The 14,285-nt window shown below is 63.9% G+C and overlaps 7 protein-coding genes across 7 annotated transcripts; 4 read left to right on the top strand and 3 right to left on the bottom strand.

Annotated features, from left to right (window-relative positions):
* Positions 1-223: 223 nt before the first annotated feature.
* On the bottom strand, positions 224-2,920 carry LOC62_03G004522 (uncharacterized protein; the record flags this gene model as incomplete). Its single annotated transcript, XM_062771041.1, has 12 exons — positions 224-308; positions 571-694; positions 769-862; positions 923-961; positions 1,019-1,397; positions 1,576-1,602; positions 1,702-2,027; positions 2,179-2,380; positions 2,439-2,469; positions 2,529-2,541; positions 2,661-2,728; positions 2,875-2,920. The coding sequence occupies 12 exons, from the start codon at positions 2,918-2,920 to the stop codon at positions 293-295; spliced, it is 1,365 nt and encodes a 454-aa protein (XP_062627025.1). The 3' UTR covers positions 224-292.
* Positions 2,921-3,525: 605 nt separating this feature from the next.
* atp17 (ATP synthase subunit f, mitochondrial) lies at positions 3,526-4,358 on the bottom strand (the record flags this gene model as incomplete). Its single annotated transcript, XM_062771040.1, has 5 exons — positions 3,526-3,588; positions 3,635-3,654; positions 3,767-3,828; positions 4,081-4,208; positions 4,275-4,358. The coding sequence occupies 5 exons, from the start codon at positions 4,356-4,358 to the stop codon at positions 3,574-3,576; spliced, it is 309 nt and encodes a 102-aa protein (XP_062627024.1). The 3' UTR covers positions 3,526-3,573.
* Positions 4,359-4,727: 369 nt separating this feature from the next.
* Positions 4,728-7,063, top strand: SPCC1682.09c (putative mitochondrial carrierc). Its single transcript, XM_062771039.1, has 6 exons — positions 4,728-4,950; positions 5,149-5,464; positions 5,972-6,152; positions 6,200-6,275; positions 6,319-6,497; positions 6,758-7,063. Exons 1-6 carry the CDS (start codon positions 4,884-4,886, stop codon positions 6,836-6,838), a joined length of 900 nt encoding a protein of 299 aa, XP_062627023.1. The 5' UTR covers positions 4,728-4,883; the 3' UTR covers positions 6,839-7,063.
* A 433-nt stretch (positions 7,064-7,496) lies between these two features.
* Positions 7,497-9,382, top strand: acat1-b (Acetyl-CoA acetyltransferase B, mitochondrial). The gene is made up of 2 exons (XM_062771038.1): positions 7,497-7,762; positions 8,094-9,382. The coding sequence occupies exons 1-2, from the start codon at positions 7,694-7,696 to the stop codon at positions 9,258-9,260; spliced, it is 1,236 nt and encodes a 411-aa protein (XP_062627022.1). The 5' UTR covers positions 7,497-7,693; the 3' UTR covers positions 9,261-9,382.
* A 355-nt stretch (positions 9,383-9,737) lies between these two features.
* IMG2 (54S ribosomal protein IMG2, mitochondrial) lies at positions 9,738-10,329 on the top strand (the record flags this gene model as incomplete). The annotated part of the gene is made up of 2 exons (XM_062771037.1): positions 9,738-10,001; positions 10,171-10,329. The coding sequence occupies 2 exons, from the start codon at positions 9,738-9,740 to the stop codon at positions 10,327-10,329; spliced, it is 423 nt and encodes a 140-aa protein (XP_062627021.1).
* A 906-nt stretch (positions 10,330-11,235) lies between these two features.
* Positions 11,236-12,328, bottom strand: ATG27 (Autophagy-related protein 27; the record flags this gene model as incomplete). The annotated part of the gene is made up of 3 exons (XM_062771036.1): positions 12,076-12,328; positions 11,746-11,936; positions 11,236-11,632 (listed from the first exon to the last, which is right to left on the bottom strand). Exons 1-3 carry the CDS (start codon positions 12,307-12,309, stop codon positions 11,236-11,238), a joined length of 822 nt encoding a protein of 273 aa, XP_062627020.1. The 5' UTR covers positions 12,310-12,328.
* A 192-nt stretch (positions 12,329-12,520) lies between these two features.
* On the top strand, positions 12,521-14,082 carry CCL1 (Cyclin CCL1; the record flags this gene model as incomplete). Its single annotated transcript, XM_062771035.1, has 4 exons — positions 12,521-12,733; positions 12,947-13,173; positions 13,224-13,787; positions 13,844-14,082. 4 exons carry the CDS (start codon positions 12,521-12,523, stop codon positions 14,028-14,030), a joined length of 1,191 nt encoding a protein of 396 aa, XP_062627019.1. The 3' UTR covers positions 14,031-14,082.
* Between the last annotated feature and the right edge of the window lie 203 nt (positions 14,083-14,285).

The raw sequence follows: 14,285 nt of genomic DNA, 5'->3' as shown, positions 1-14,285 counted from the left end.
GGACGGCCAGGGGCATCATTTCAGGGTTCACCGGAAGAGGGCCACGGCACAAGAGCAGAGGGGGGCAACAAGGTGTGCCCTGGCGCGACTGCTCTTTCCCTGAACTTGCTCGCCTTACGCGCCGCGACGCCACACACAACGGGGGTCGCGACTTGGCTCAGTCTGTCAACTCTCCAGAATGCATCACTCTACAAACAGAAACCTTATGCACACAACCTTGAACACCCACTACCTCCAGATCTCTACTCTCTCTCATGCAGATGAATGCGCGCGCAGTAAAGCCCCCCTCTCTCTAAGACAGTGTCGGCCTGGGGGACTCGTCAGCAAAGGATACTAGACACACACACCCCCGCGCAGCCCTCCCTCCTTCCGCAGCCACCCTCCTTTTCGACCGGAACACACCACCTCCCGTTGTCTCCGTTCCGGTTCCCGCGTCTAGTCTGATGCCCGTCGTGCACACCTCGTAGCACACTGCCCCTGCCCCGTGGGTCGAGGAGCCGGGGCTACCACTTTGGACCTACTGGACCCAACTGACCCACCCCACACAACACAAGTAGCTAGCCTACTTACCAAATGTTGTCCTTTTGGAACCCCTGGGCAATTGTCTTTAATTCGTCGACCTGCACCCGCGGCCTCGCAGGCTTGTAACCTAAAACGCGTCGCGCTTTCGAGCCATCCAAGTGGATTGCCATTTCTGAACGCGTCGTGTGTCAGTAATCTGATCGCCGTGGCCGCGGCATGTGTCGTGAACGCGACTCATGGACTCACTTCGGAATGCGTGAGCGTCAAGGAACGGCGAGATCGGCGTAGACTCGATAGGCGGGTCCGACTTGGCTAGCATTTGCGACCATGCCTCGACGTGCTGGCGCGTGGTGTGAGCGCGGTTACGCAACGGCACTGCCACACCAACACGTCCACCTACCTTCTCATTGACATCCTCGACCATCTCATTAAAGTCGGTCTGCCCAAATCAGTTCTCTCGCCCCCCTGCCACTAACCCTGGCAAACCGCCACGCACCTTGGCAAATTGCTGAACGAGGGTCGCTACTGTCGAGCTCAGGAACCCAAAGTTGACACCCCAGACGGCGGCGACTGCCTTGGCGAGGCTTCCCTGCGTCGAATCCTCGTCATCAGTGACGTTGAACAGTGGAGCCGTGACCTGCTCGCCCTCGGGCACGACCGTCTTGACCGTCTTCCACGTGTCGGTGAAGGACGACGTGCGCTTGTGCGAGTTGAGCGAGAAGGCCGACGCCGGCGGGGGGTTGAAGGGGAACGGGAGCGGCGCGCCGGCCTCCTTGAGCGCCTGGTCTCGCGGCGTGGCGGCGAGCCACAAGCCGGTGAGGTAGAGGGCCTGGGCAATATCGACGGCGTGGACCGTGTTGATCCGGAGGTCGGCACTGCGTCGGGGGTTAGCAGAGGGCGGGCGTGTCGCAGCGTTCCCGGTGGGCCGGGTTGTGTGCGTCGCGGAGAATTGTGAAGGAGGTGTCGGGGGTGGATGTGGGCCAAGCGGATGACGGGTGCGCGGCCACCATGTCTTCCTGTGCCCGCGCCATGAACCCAAAGCTGACAACTTACTTGTACAAGAACTTCATCTCTTCGCCACTGCCATCGATATCAGCAAGGCCCTTCGTCTCGGCACTACTCAGCCTGCAGGCTGAGCCTGCTCGCACGCTCGCTGCGCTCGCGGACTCGCGGACTCACAGATAAGAATACACGTGCCCGACCACCAAGCGCGGCACGACCTCGGTATCCCACACCCCGGGCCCGTACCACGCGGCGGAGCGCACGACGCCAAAGTTGAGGTGCGGGATCTGCGCGATGCCGCGCAGCGTCTCATGCCACCAGCGCCCGCGCACGCCGTCAGGCTTGAGCTTGTCGCTTTCGGCATGCCCCGCACCAGCGAGCGACTTCATGTCGTAGAACGGCTGCTGGAGGCGCACGTACGCGCTTGGTTGGCGCTCGGGCGGGAGCTTGGACGCCGAGGTCGCGAGCGAGAGGGCGAGCTGGTACGTGTTTGTGATGAAGAGCTGCGGGGGGAGTCAGATGGGGTTGCTCAAAGGACGCTCGCCGCTGCTCGTGCACGCTGCCTTGCCCAAACCAGACGGACGGTCGACGCCGTCAAAGGACACTCGTTCGATCGCGCGCCGCTCGGCGCTCGGCGCCTCGCATCGCACTCACCAGTTCCGGCTTATCGAACCCCATCTCGCCAGTCAAGTCAAACACGAGATCGAAATGCGTCCACCCCGTCTCGGCCCCCGCGCGCTCCAGAGGCGGAGTGAACAGCTCGGCATGGCGCTCGACGTTGCCGAGGTTGACTTGGCGGTACTCGAGCCGCCCGGCGGGGTCCTTCAATAGCTCGAGGAACGGCTTGTCAATGTACCTGTCAAGTGTGTGTGTGGTCAGCCTCACGCAGGGCGCACGGACCGAGCTGGACGCACGTCGTTGGCGGGTTGACGGAGAAGCGGTCGGCTGTGGGTGGGAGTGGGGGTCAGCTTCGTTGTCGTTGTCATTGCATGATGACAGCGCACCTAGGCGGACGAACTGGGTTGGGTCAGCTGTTGTCGGCATGGACGGTGCGTGCTGGCATGCTGCGGCATGCTGTCGTTACTGGAATCACGCCAGCCAGCGATGACGGAGCCGTCGCCCCCCCGCTCACTCACCTGGGCCCGCGGCTCGTCCCCCTCAAGAAGATACGTCGCGAGAGCGCGCGCGACGGTCGTTGTGCCGCCTGTGGTGTCAGCTCGCTGGGGGGTGCTGGGCCATCGCGGCGCGGCGCGGGCGAGTGAGTGCGCTTGTGTCAATCAAGCCTGGTGCTGGTCGGAGCATTATGCTCCGCCCCTCTGTCCTGCCTGCGCCAAACACCACCCGACCCACCGAGGATGAGCACGACGCTCTGCGTGTCCGGTTTGGGCGGCGCCATGGTGGTTAGTGAGTGCGTTCGATACGACGAGATGATGATGCATTGGGACATGTCATGGTCGATGCCGTGCTCTGCAGTGCGGGAGGGGGTGAGGGAGGGGAGGGAGGACTGTGCGTCATAGCGACGAGACGACCACTGACACTAGGGGCGGGTTGGGCCGCGACCGACCATCACACCACCTGCGTGCCCTCCCTTCTACGCCGCCGCCAACACAACGCCGCATCTATTGTATCGCGCCTCCCGCTGCCGCTGTAGCCTAGAATGCATGGGTGCAAGCGACGACGACGGACGACGGCAACAACACTGCACGCACGCACGCCCACACCCACGGCCAGCTCGTGCTCGCTCGCTCGCACCACACGCCCACCGCACCACGTTTCACGCACACGCCCGGTTCACCTTCCATCGTCGTTTCACCGGCAACCTCCGTCTCCGTCATCGATCACAACTCGTCTCAACTCGACCCCTTCTCGGACAATCTCAACCTCAAACGACCGCTGCTAACGCCAGACTCGATGCACATGGCGACGGCGTGCGGCAGCCGCTGATGCGTGCGGCGCCTAGCATGCCCTCGTGACTTGCTTGACACACCAACTCCCCCAACGCCGTTTCCATCTTAATGCATCCCGCGCTCAGCATACTCTCTAATGCGCTTAGTGGGCACCGTTCTGCAGCGTGTCAGTTGTTGCCGCGCGACAGGGGTCACCAACTCACCTTGTGGTGCTTGAGGTGCACTGGAGACGGTGAAAAACAGTCGCGAGTGAGGCGGAGACGTGAACGAGTCGAGCAGGTCGGAGGGGAGCAAAGTCAGCGACGCGCGGCCACAACAAGGCCAAAACAACGCACTCTGGTAGTCGATGGTGTAGCCGATGAGGAAGAGAGCACCAATGGTGGCAAGGATGGGCTTGCTGTGCAGTGTTAGCAGGTGAAGTGGCCGGAGGACGAGGGGTCGAGATGCGGCAATGACGCAAATGGCGGACTGGTTGGCTGGGACTTGACGCGACGAGAGTTGCAGCGGGAGGGCCGCGATCTACACGACGCAGAGCACGCCGTACCGCCGCCGCGCCGCTCGCAATCCCGTCGTTGCCAGTCCCAACGACTCCAACCCAGACCCCATCGCGCGCATCGCCCATTTCAACCTCCTCCTCGCCAAGACTAACCCCGAGGCGTTCTTGCCCTCAAAGTAGCGGCCGCGGATGCCGCCCGAGACCTCGGTAGCGGGGCCCTTGGGGAGCTTGGAGTAGAAGTCGATGACGGCCTGGGTGCGGGCCGAGGTGGTGCCCGACGACTGTGGTGGTTAGTAGTTGCTTGGTTTGTGGTTCTCGGGAGCGCTCGGAGTCCGGGCGCTGCCCACGCCGACACGCACGACGGCGCCAGGGGTGGCGATCTTGGGGGGGATGAGGCCCGTGAGGGAGCGGCGGGCGGCGGAGGCGAACATCTTTTGGGGGTGAGTGGGGAGAGAGGGGGGTTGGGTGGTGAGCGAGTGTGTTGAGGTCGACGTCGAGCGCGGCGGAGGAGGCAGGGAGGGGGAGCGAGTGGTCGTCGGCTGGCAGAGCCTGCCTGGCTGCAGTCTGGCTCCGTCCTCTGCCCTCACTATGCCCAGCGTCCTCAGCCAGGACGACGTCCCCCACCCAGGACTCATTCCCCGAAAAATCCCGCCAGTGGCGCGGTGTCAAATCCACGTGGCCGCCTAGGGAAATGCCGGGCCGCTGCCGCTTGTCCGCTCCGAGGATGCCCGTGAGTGGGTGAACGACTTTTGTATGCGCGTGCCTGGCCGTCACTGGGCACTGGACGCTGTTCCCCGCCAACTTGATTCGTGGGGAGATATCAGCAACCAGAGAGACTTTCGGATAACGACTCGGTCTGTGGGTACACAGAAAAAAGGCAGCACCGACAACAGCGCCCATCACTCCTCTCTATCCCCTTCTCTAGACCCCCCTAGATCACCAAAAGAAGCACCACCATGTCCCCCCCTGGCGACTTCAAGCGCGAGAGCGGCACCGCTCGTATCCTGGGCTCGGGCACGTCGGGTAAGTTTGGCACGACTGCGAAAATCCAGCCGGCCGGGTGTGATGATGGGAGCGGGGCCGACGAGTGATGGCGCCGAGGTGTGGCGACGGCCAAGTGATGGCGACGCCGGCGCCGAGATGGCGCAGCCACGCCCCTCCCTCCTCCCCCGCGGCCCAGCCCCCGCCAGCCCAGCATGCACTAGCTCACACCCACCGCAGGCATCGCCGAGCTCCTCGTCTTCCACCCCGTCGACACGATCGCCAAGCGCCTCATGTCGAACCGCTCGCACGCGTCCCTCGGCAACCTCAACCAGATCATCTTCAAGAATGCCGCCAACGCCCCCGTGCTCACAAAGTTCATGAGCTTGTTCCCCGGTCTCGGCTACGCCGCGGGCTACAAGGTCGCCCAGCGCGTCTACAAGTTTGGCGGACAGCCATACTTCCGCGACTTGATTGACAAGTCGAGCGGCACGTGGTTCCGCGAGACGTTTGGCAAGAAGAACGGACAGCTGCTCATGCAGGCTTCGGCTGGATCGTGAGTGTGGTTTGGGGGTTTGTCGTGGGGGGCAGGGGTGAAACGGCTGGCACTGTCAAGCGGAGGAGGGCCGCACCAGGCGAAGCGACGGTAATGGAGCAGCTCGCCGCCCCCGAGTGTGCAGAGGCGTGTGGGGCAGGAGGGGCATTCCCGCCTACCGTGGCTCAGCAGGTGCTCTCGGTTTGCTGTTTCGAAGCTCTGTCGGGATACCGGCCCTCGGCTTGGGCGAGCGACTTCCGGAGGTGCACCAGCGCCGTATTGCACCTTGTGTGGCGGAGCCGCTCTTCTGGGCCGGCTCCCCCAGTGCAGTACCTGTGACCACCCCGTTCGGTGCTGTCCTGGGTCACGGCGGGCTGGCGGGCACCTTGATGCCAACCAGTGCCGCCGCCCGCCCCGTTCCTACCTCGTTCCCAAAATTCTTCAGCCTTCCGATACGCCCAGATCGTGCACCCCCCGCCCCGCCCCGCCCCATTCCCGGTGCCCAGACCTCAGCTGACGCACGGACAGGCTCACGGGTATCGGAGAGGTCGTGCTCCTCCCCCTCGATGTGCTCAAGATCAAGATGCAGACCAACCCCGACGCGCTCAAGGGCCGCGGCCTCTTCAAGCTCATCACCGAGGAGGGTATCTCGTCGCTCTACCGTGGCTGGGGATGGACCATGGCTCGTAACGCCCCCGGATCGTTCGCTGTAAGTTGGAAGCAGGTGACACTGTAAGCGCCAACTGACACGCCTAGCTCTTCGGTGGTTCGGCTGCTACCAAGCAGTACCTCTTCCACATTGACGACTCGTCCAAGTCGACCTGGGCCCAGAGTGAGTAGCTGGGTGTAGGAGATCGTCTTAGCTAACCCACCAGACTTTGTCGCTTCCATCGGTGGTGCCGTTGCCTCGATCACTGTCGCTGCTCCCCTCGACGTCGTCAAGACCCGTATCCAGAACGCCAACTTCAACGCCAACCTCTCGGGTGTCACCATCATTCGGGACATGGTTCGCACTGAGGGTGTTGGTTCCTTCTTCAAGGGTCTTACCCCCAAGGTGAGTGACGGTGGCGTGTGTGTGTGTGTGTGTGTGTGTGTGTGTGTGTGTGTGTGTGTGTGTGTGTGTGTGTGAGGATGGTGCCACGGCACGTCGGTCATGTCTCGGTGCGGAAGATGTGGCTCGGTCTGGAAGATATGGCATTCGGCCTCGCCGAAATCGTTCCATCTCATCTCGGTCTGATGACCGGAGTGGCCGACCTCCACCGACATCGCGCTCTCGGTTTATCCGTATCAGAATTGCTGACGCACGCCTTTCAGATCCTTGTCGTCGGCCCCAAGCTCGTCTTCTCGTACACTCTTGCTCAGAGCTTGATCCCCTTCTTCGGCAAGTACGTCTAAGCTGTAAAAATGAGCGGTTGTGTCTAGAGGAGGCAGCCTCGCGCTCGCTCGCACAGTCGCACTTGTGCCTAGAAGAGACTGCCTCAGTTTTCCGGTACTGTGTTGCCATACCCCTCCCCTCGGTCCCTCGGTCCCGTCCCACTGTGCCTAGTTGCAGTTGCTCTCTGCTGCTATGCAAATGTACACCTAGAGCCAGAACACCACTCGATGCATCGGTCTATATGATTGTGGGGGTGGGGGTGTGTGCGGTTGGTTTGGCGGGGGAGTTGACGGGTTGGGGTTTGCGACGCGGTTGGTGGTGCCAAGGTGTGCCAGGGGGTGCGTGCAGCAGCAGTCGCAGTTGTATAAGGATCTGATAACACACCTGCCTTGGCCGCCAGAAATCCGAAAGTCCGTGATGGAGCGTGGCCGAATGCACCGTCCACATGGAGGAAGTTGAGCGGGGTCACAGCGCTGCCAGTCTCTCGGCTAGGCGTGTAGTGCAAAGAGCCGGGGCGGGACATGACAACCATCGGCATTCGTCAACTCCGGAACATCCAACCGGTCGGCGCGCGGCGGGCGGGGCTGTGGGCAGTCAGGCAGGCAGTCAGGTGGGAGCGACTCGACTCCTTGGCCCATATGTATGCCCCACACGTCGGCGACATCTACTACTTTCTCTTCTTGATAATCACCAGTCGTCACCAGTGCATCAGCCACAACCACCACAGACCAAACAAAAGGCAGTAGCCAGTCGTCCCATCCACCCGCGCTCCCCCACAGACCTCGCCTCGGTTTCGCCACGCGTCCCTGACCGACCTTTCCCCCCAGCCTCCCAGCACACCACGCGCCCAAATCGTACGAGGGCCCCCCTTCCACATGTTCTTCAACCGCGCCGTCGCTACACCTCTTCGGTCCATCCCCTCTTTCGCTGCATCCCGCGCAATGGTGAGTAGTGGTGTGGTGCGGTGGGAGCGGTTGGGCGCGCTGCCTTTTTTTCCGCGAGCTCCCGACAACTGCAGAAGGAGCGCGATCGCGGAAAAAAAAAGTCGCGCGCCGGGCTGCCTGCTGGCGATCGCGCACAGTCGCGTCGGCGACGATGGGTGACTTGTCGTGATGGCGCTGCGAGCGCGAGCTCGTCACTTGCAATTGCTTGCTAAGCAGTACGGGCGAGGTTGTCGCCAGACGCAACGCAACGCTTTACCCGACGCCCGCCCGTGCCGATCCCCCACCCCCGCGCGCTCGCTTCGCTCGCACGCGCACGCGCTGACGCCCACAGTCCACCCAGTCCGTCTACATCCTCGGCGCGTCCCGCACGCCCATCGGCGCCAAGGACGGTGTCTTTGCGACCCTCACGGCCCCCGAGCTCGGCACCGCCGCCGTCAAGCACGTCCTTGACAAGGCTGGCGTCAAGGCCGACCGCGTCGAGGAGATCTACTTTGGCAACGTCGTCCAGGCCGGTGTTGGCCAGTCGCCCGCCCGCCAGGTCGGCATCGCCTCGGGCCTTCCTGTTGGCGCCGACGCGACCACCATCAACAAGGTCTGCGCGTCGGGCCTCAAGTCGATCACGCTCGCTGCGCAGAACATCCAGCTCGGCCAGCGCGGCGTCATGATCGCCGGCGGCATGGAGTCCATGTCCAACGCCCCCTTCCTCTCGCCCCGCAAACCCCCTGCCTTCGGCCACTACGAGACCAAGGACTCGCTGGTTGTTGACGGCCTGTTCGACGTCTACAACAAGTTCCCCATGGGCAACTGCGCCGAGCACACCGCCAAGGAGCTCGGCATCACCCGTGAGCAGCAGGACGACTTCTGCGAGCTCTCGTACAACCGTGCGCAGAACTCGTGGGCCAACGGCCTGTTCAACGACGAGATCGCCCCCGTGACCGTCAAGACCCGCAAGGGCGACGTTGTCATCACCGAGGACGAGGACTACAAGAAGCTCCTCAAGGACAAGTTCCGCTCGATCCGCTCCGTCTTCATCAAGGACGGCACTGTCACTGCCGCCAACGCGTCGACGCTCAACGACGGTGCCGCCGCCGTTGTCCTTGCTTCCGGCGACGTTGTCGAGAAGGAGGGCCTCAAGCCCCTTGCCAAGATCCTCTCGTACGCCGACGCCGCCGTCCAGCCCATCGACTTCCCCACCGCCCCCACCGTCGCCGTCCCCATTGCTCTTGAGCGTGCCGGCCTCACCAAGGACGACATTGACCTGTGGGAGTTCAACGAGGCGTTCTCGGTTGTTCCCGTCGCCACCGAAAAGGTCCTCGGCATCTCGCTCGACAAGATCAACATCAAGGGCGGTGCCGTCGCCCTCGGCCACCCCATTGGTGCCTCGGGCGCCCGTATCGTTGCCACCCTCATCCACGCCCTCAAGCCCGGACAGAAGGGTGTTGCCGCCATCTGCAACGGTGGGGGTGCCGCCACTGCCATGGTCATTGAGCGTGTTTGACTAGGTGATGAGGCAGGTGGTGCGGCCGCCAACGCCAAGCTGTAGAGGCGTGGCGGCGGGCATCATCAGTAGTCTTAATCGTGGACATGTGGACGTGTAGTATGCATAGGTCTAGCAGTGAACGAGCCCGCGAGCGCAGCGAGCGGGCGAGGCGCTGGGGGCGGGAAGGCTGAGGGAGGGAGGGAGAGGGGAGCTGCTGCATCAACTGACCCGTGACACTGTGGACCACATGCAAGGAGTAGAAGCGATCGATGTGCACGCCATACCGCGCTCTACGAGCGAGCACACAAACATGCATGCACGCAACACTCGTCGGCGAGGTGCCACTAGGTGCTCTGTTGCAGCAGCCTCAGTGGCTGTCAGTCGCCAGTGGGCGGGATCAAATTACACAACCTCAAAAGTCGGACCAGGTCGTTGGCGTCTCTGAACTGAACGATCAAAAAGTCGATCGACACCACAATCTCGACCATAAGCACAATGCTCACCTCGGCAGCCACGACCTCGCGCCGCGCCCTGCTGCTGGCACGCACCGTCCCCGCGGCCGCGCGCGCGTCCTCCGCCTCGGCGTCGGCCTCGGCGTCCTCCCCCTCCCCCGACGCCGCCGCCCGCCCGGTCGAAGTGTCGTTCACGCCGAAGTACATTGTCGAACGGACCTCGACGGGCCAGCTGCCCGTCTACTCGGACTTTAGGAACGGGGGGAACGCGACGACTGTCGTCAGGAGGGTCAAGGGGAATGTTTTGGTGAGTCGCACGCGAGGCGGGTGTTGGTGTGTTGGTGTCGGCTGTCGCTCTGGCGCTGGCTTGCTACGGCGTTGCCATATCGACGCAATACCCCCCCGCCTCGCGTCTCGCGCTGCTCTGCTCTGTGTGCCCCCGTACCCGGCCGCTCGCTGACGCTCGCGACCTACAGGCGCTCAGACAAGACCTGGCCAACTACCTCGCCGACGGGCACATCGACCCCATCTCCAAGCCGCCATCGGTGGTCATCAAGCCGACCAGCAAGCAGATCGAGGTGCGCGGCCGGTGGGTCGAGGAGGTGAAGGGGTGGTTGGAGATGCGGGGGTTCTAGGCGAACGGCCGCGCGCAGCGCGGGCGTGAGCCGCGGGCATGCGGGTACGACTAGACTCCACTCTGCTCGACTGGACCGACCTGACCAGCACCGCGACGGCCCCGCCTCACGACCCACCGACGCACCCACCCACATACCTCCCTTATGGTTCCTCATCCGCATGGCATGCAGCATTGTACTTGAGATGTGGGAGGGTTGGGATCGGACGAGTCGACTGACCACGCTCGCTCTCACGCGACCACTGACCAGTTCCGGGTCTCGCTCTCAATGCACTGCCGACAGCTGACGGCAACGCTGCCACTGGGATGGGCTCATCACAGCACGCTACGCTGCAGCCGAACGTCGCAGCTCGCACCTCTGCCCGCCCCGTGACGTGTGGCATGGCGGCACCCACCATGCCCACCCCCCACCTCCGTGGGAGCCGAGCCACACCTGCCCTCGTCACCGCCGCCACCACCACCTCCCACGCCGACGTCGCCACAACAAACACACTGCGCTCCACACGACTAAGCGTTGTGCGTTTCGCTCGGGCGACACGACGGCCTGTAGCACCCTGAAGGTTCTGTGTACGCCTCGTCCAGCCAGCCCACAACCTGCGTGCGACGCAGGCCCCCCGCGCCGGCCGCCGCGCCAGCTCGTGTGCCTCGGCACTGTGCGTTCTCTTTCGCAACGACAACACACTGCGCTCCGCAGGGATAAGCGTGGGGCTGTTTGGCGCTGCTGGGACAACGCATTGTGGCCCTGATGAAGGGCCGATCTGGTGCGCTGTGTGTTTCTCGAGGTGTGGTGCTCTATGAATGAATGCATGTGCCGCGACCGCGCTGTAGATCGCCAGGTGTCCTCGCCGCTCGTCGTACTAGTCGCTGGCGCTGCCGCGCCAGCTCGCCAGCTCGCCGCTGCGCGGCTCTAACCCAGCGAACTGTACCCGCCCCGCCCGCCACCCCGTCCACCAAACACGTGCCCGCCCAGATCCTGGGTGAGGCCAGGCAGCTCGCGCCAGAAGTCGCGGTGCGGGACCAGGTCCCACCCGCGCGCCGAGTACGTCTGGTGGTTGTAGATGACGCCGATGACAAAGTATGCGACGAGGCCGAAGAGGCCGAGCCAGAAGACAAACTTGATGAGGTACCACAGGCCCGAGAAGAAGCCGCCGCCGCCGCCACCGCCGGACGACGACGACTTGGGGCACGCGTCGGGCGTCGACCAGGTCAGCTTGAGCTCGCCGTCGGTGTACGAGTCGAGGGTGGGGTTCGGGTCCGTTGCCGAGGGGTCGCACTTGAGCGTGAGCGTGAGGGCTTGGGCCGTGCTGGGAGGGGTCAGCGTTTTGTCCAGCTCATCCACCATGCCGAGCCCAGCGGCGACCAGCGCCGCCACGCCGCACCGCTCGCCCTCGGTGCTCGCGGCGCTCGCGCAACTCACTTGGCATAATCCGGCGCCTTGACCTTAATCACGACTCCGCCCTGGCCGCCGTTACCCTGCGGATACGCTCTGATATCGCTGTCGAGCGTTTGGTCCGTCCACAGTGGAATCACGCCCGTCACGCGGTCCTTGTCCCCCGCCGACTCCTTGTGATTGTGGAGCGTGAGGCAGACGCGCGTGTTTTCTGGGCACTGTGCACGCGCGAGCGTTAGCGAGGGCGTGGGGGTGGCACGGCGTGTCGGCGGTGCGAGGGCCGTGTACCATCGGCAGACCCCACACCGCACGCCGCGCCGCGCTGCGCGCAGCCTGCGGCCCGCCCACACCACTCACCTGGTCCTCGTCCGCCACGCCATCCGCCTTGCCCAACAACCCGCAGATATCGAGCTGCGCGCGCACCTCGTTCTTTGTCGGCGGCGAGTCGGTCTCGCGGCTCGCCTCGCGCCGCGAGCCGAGGGGCGAGAGGTCGTATTTGATGTTGTTGGCCGACACGTCGTTGCACGACCACGCGGCCGCGAGGGGCGCGAGGGGGAGGAGTGTGGCGAGTGCGAGATGCCTGATGCGCATTGCGGGGGGTGGGGTGGTGGTTGTGTCGCTGTCAAGAGGAACACACCGTCATCGGTTCAATGTCGTCGATCGCGGTGGCGGCAGGCGCGAAGAGTGAGTGGATTTGATCCCGCGAGTTCATGACGACGACGAGCACAAAGTCGAGATGGTCGCGACGATAACAATTAGACCTGTCGAATCGCGCCTCGTCGTCCACCCATCCCCGCATCCCATGGCAGTATCCAACGGCGCAAGCGCAAGCGCAGCACCTAGCGCCGACGCTACCCCGCCCCCCGGCGGGGCCGGAGCTGCAGGCCCATCACCATACCACGAGTCGTCGCAGTTCCGGCACTGGCGATACTCGCGCGGACGGCTGGCCGCGCTGCGCGCCGAGCTGAATGAGAAGAGCAAGGAGGTTACGGCGAGGAATATGGCTGCGGAGAAGGTGAGTCGCGAGCTGCGAGCCACGAGCGCAGCGAGTGGCGAGGGGCGAGTGTGCGGGGACGGCTTCCTGGCTGGTGAGCGAGCGAGCGAACGACGATGACATGGCGAGCGGGCCAGACTGGCACCATGTCGCCGTCCTGACCCTCGACCCACCCCGCCCAGCTCCCCGCGCACGCTCGTGCTGCGCACTCGCATGCGCTAACAGCTCCTCCAGGAAGCCCAGCTCTCCCTAGGCCACTCATTCACCGACCCGCCCCCGGCAGCCACGTACCCGACCGTCGACGAGGAGCTTAATCTGGTCTGGTTCTACTGCAACCAGGCGAGCCAGATCTGCCGGCATGGCTTCGGGCTGTCGGAGGAGGTCGAGACGACGGCTATCAGCTATATGAAGCGGTTCTACCTCAAGAACAGCGTCATGGAGTGGCATCCGAAGAGCATCATGTGGGTGTAGTTGAGCTGGACAAAGCAAGGCAGGCTGACACCACCCCCAGGCCAACATGTGTCTTCCTCGCGGCCAAAACATGCAACCACCCCGTCCCGATCGACGTCCTCGTGTCCAAGCTGAAGGGCTTCAAGCCGGCCGACGTGCTCGACCTCGAGTTTTTGGTGGCCCAGAGCCTGTCGTTCGAGTTCTGGGTGCGCGGGGCGGACAAGGCGTTGCGCGGGTGGAGTCTGGAACTGCAGGACCAGGCGAAACCCCCCGTCGACGCGATCCAGCGCGCGCTGCCGGCCGCGCTCGACCGGCTCAGGTGGAGCAGGTACACGGACGCCGAGTTCATCTACACGCCTAGTCAGGTCGCGCTGGCGTGTTTCCGCCTCGCCAACGCCGAGCTGGTCGACTCGTTCCTCGAGTTCCGGTACGCTGCGGCCAGCGCGACGGAAGGCGCAGGCCTGCCGTATGGCCTGCCCCTCGACGACCTCTTGCGCCTCACGAAGGAGATTGAAGGCGTTATCCGCGACGCGGGCCAGGGCGAGTTCGACATGAAGACGATCAAGGAGATCGATAAGCGCCTCAAGAGCTGCACCAACCCCGAGAAGATCCCGGGGACTGCGCTGTGAGTGCGCCGTGTGCTCGCTGCCGTGTACGGGCGCGTCCGCTGACACCACCCAGGTACATCAAGCGCAAGGCCGAGGCAGACGCCAAGGCTGTCGAAGCAAAGGCGGAGAAGGCAGCCAAGGTCGCCGCCGCGCGCGAGGCCGACGAGCTGACGTTCGGCGGCGCGTTAGGCGCGGGCGCAAAGGCCGCTGTACCCGACGACCCGTTCGCGCCGCCGCCCCCGCCGCCCAAAGCGGAGTAGCATAGCACTATTGTATCATTACGTCCGACCATGTAGGCATTGTCAGAGTGTATGACGCCGGTGCCAAGCCGGCCGAACACCCGGCACACCCGGCCCATTTTGATTTTGCGCACCTTGTTTGCACCTATTTTGATTTCGTCGTCGCCAGCCAGATGCGCGGCTGTGGGCTTGCGGGCTTGCGGGCCGCGGCCGGCGTTTGAGCGTGCGCGACAACGGTATACGCATTGTGCGTATTTGAAGGTCGTCTCTATGCGT

The sequence above is a fragment of the Vanrija pseudolonga genome, chromosome 3, assembly GCF_020906515.1.
Source record: "Vanrija pseudolonga chromosome 3, complete sequence".
NCBI lineage: Eukaryota > Fungi > Basidiomycota > Tremellomycetes > Trichosporonales > Trichosporonaceae > Vanrija > Vanrija pseudolonga.
The sequence above is the reverse complement of the archived record's forward strand: the minus strand, read 5'-3'. Positions and strand labels throughout refer to the sequence as shown.

Bases quoted from the DNA above. Each gene is read 5' to 3' on its own strand.
- acat1-b (XM_062771038.1), top strand. From the start codon at position 7,694: ATGTTCTTCAACCGCGCCGTCGCTACACCTCTTCGGTCCATCCCCTCT. The intron at 7,763-8,093 runs GTGAGTAGTGGT...TGACGCCCACAG, and splicing joins TCGCTGCATCCCGCGCAATG to TCCACCCAGTCCGTCTACAT.
- SPCC1682.09c (XM_062771039.1), top strand. From the start codon at position 4,884: ATGTCCCCCCCTGGCGACTTCAAGCGCGAGAGCGGCACCGCTCGTATC. The intron at 5,465-5,971 runs GTGAGTGTGGTT...ACGCACGGACAG, and splicing joins ATGCAGGCTTCGGCTGGATC to GCTCACGGGTATCGGAGAGG. The intron at 6,498-6,757 runs GTGAGTGACGGT...CACGCCTTTCAG, and splicing joins TCAAGGGTCTTACCCCCAAG to ATCCTTGTCGTCGGCCCCAA.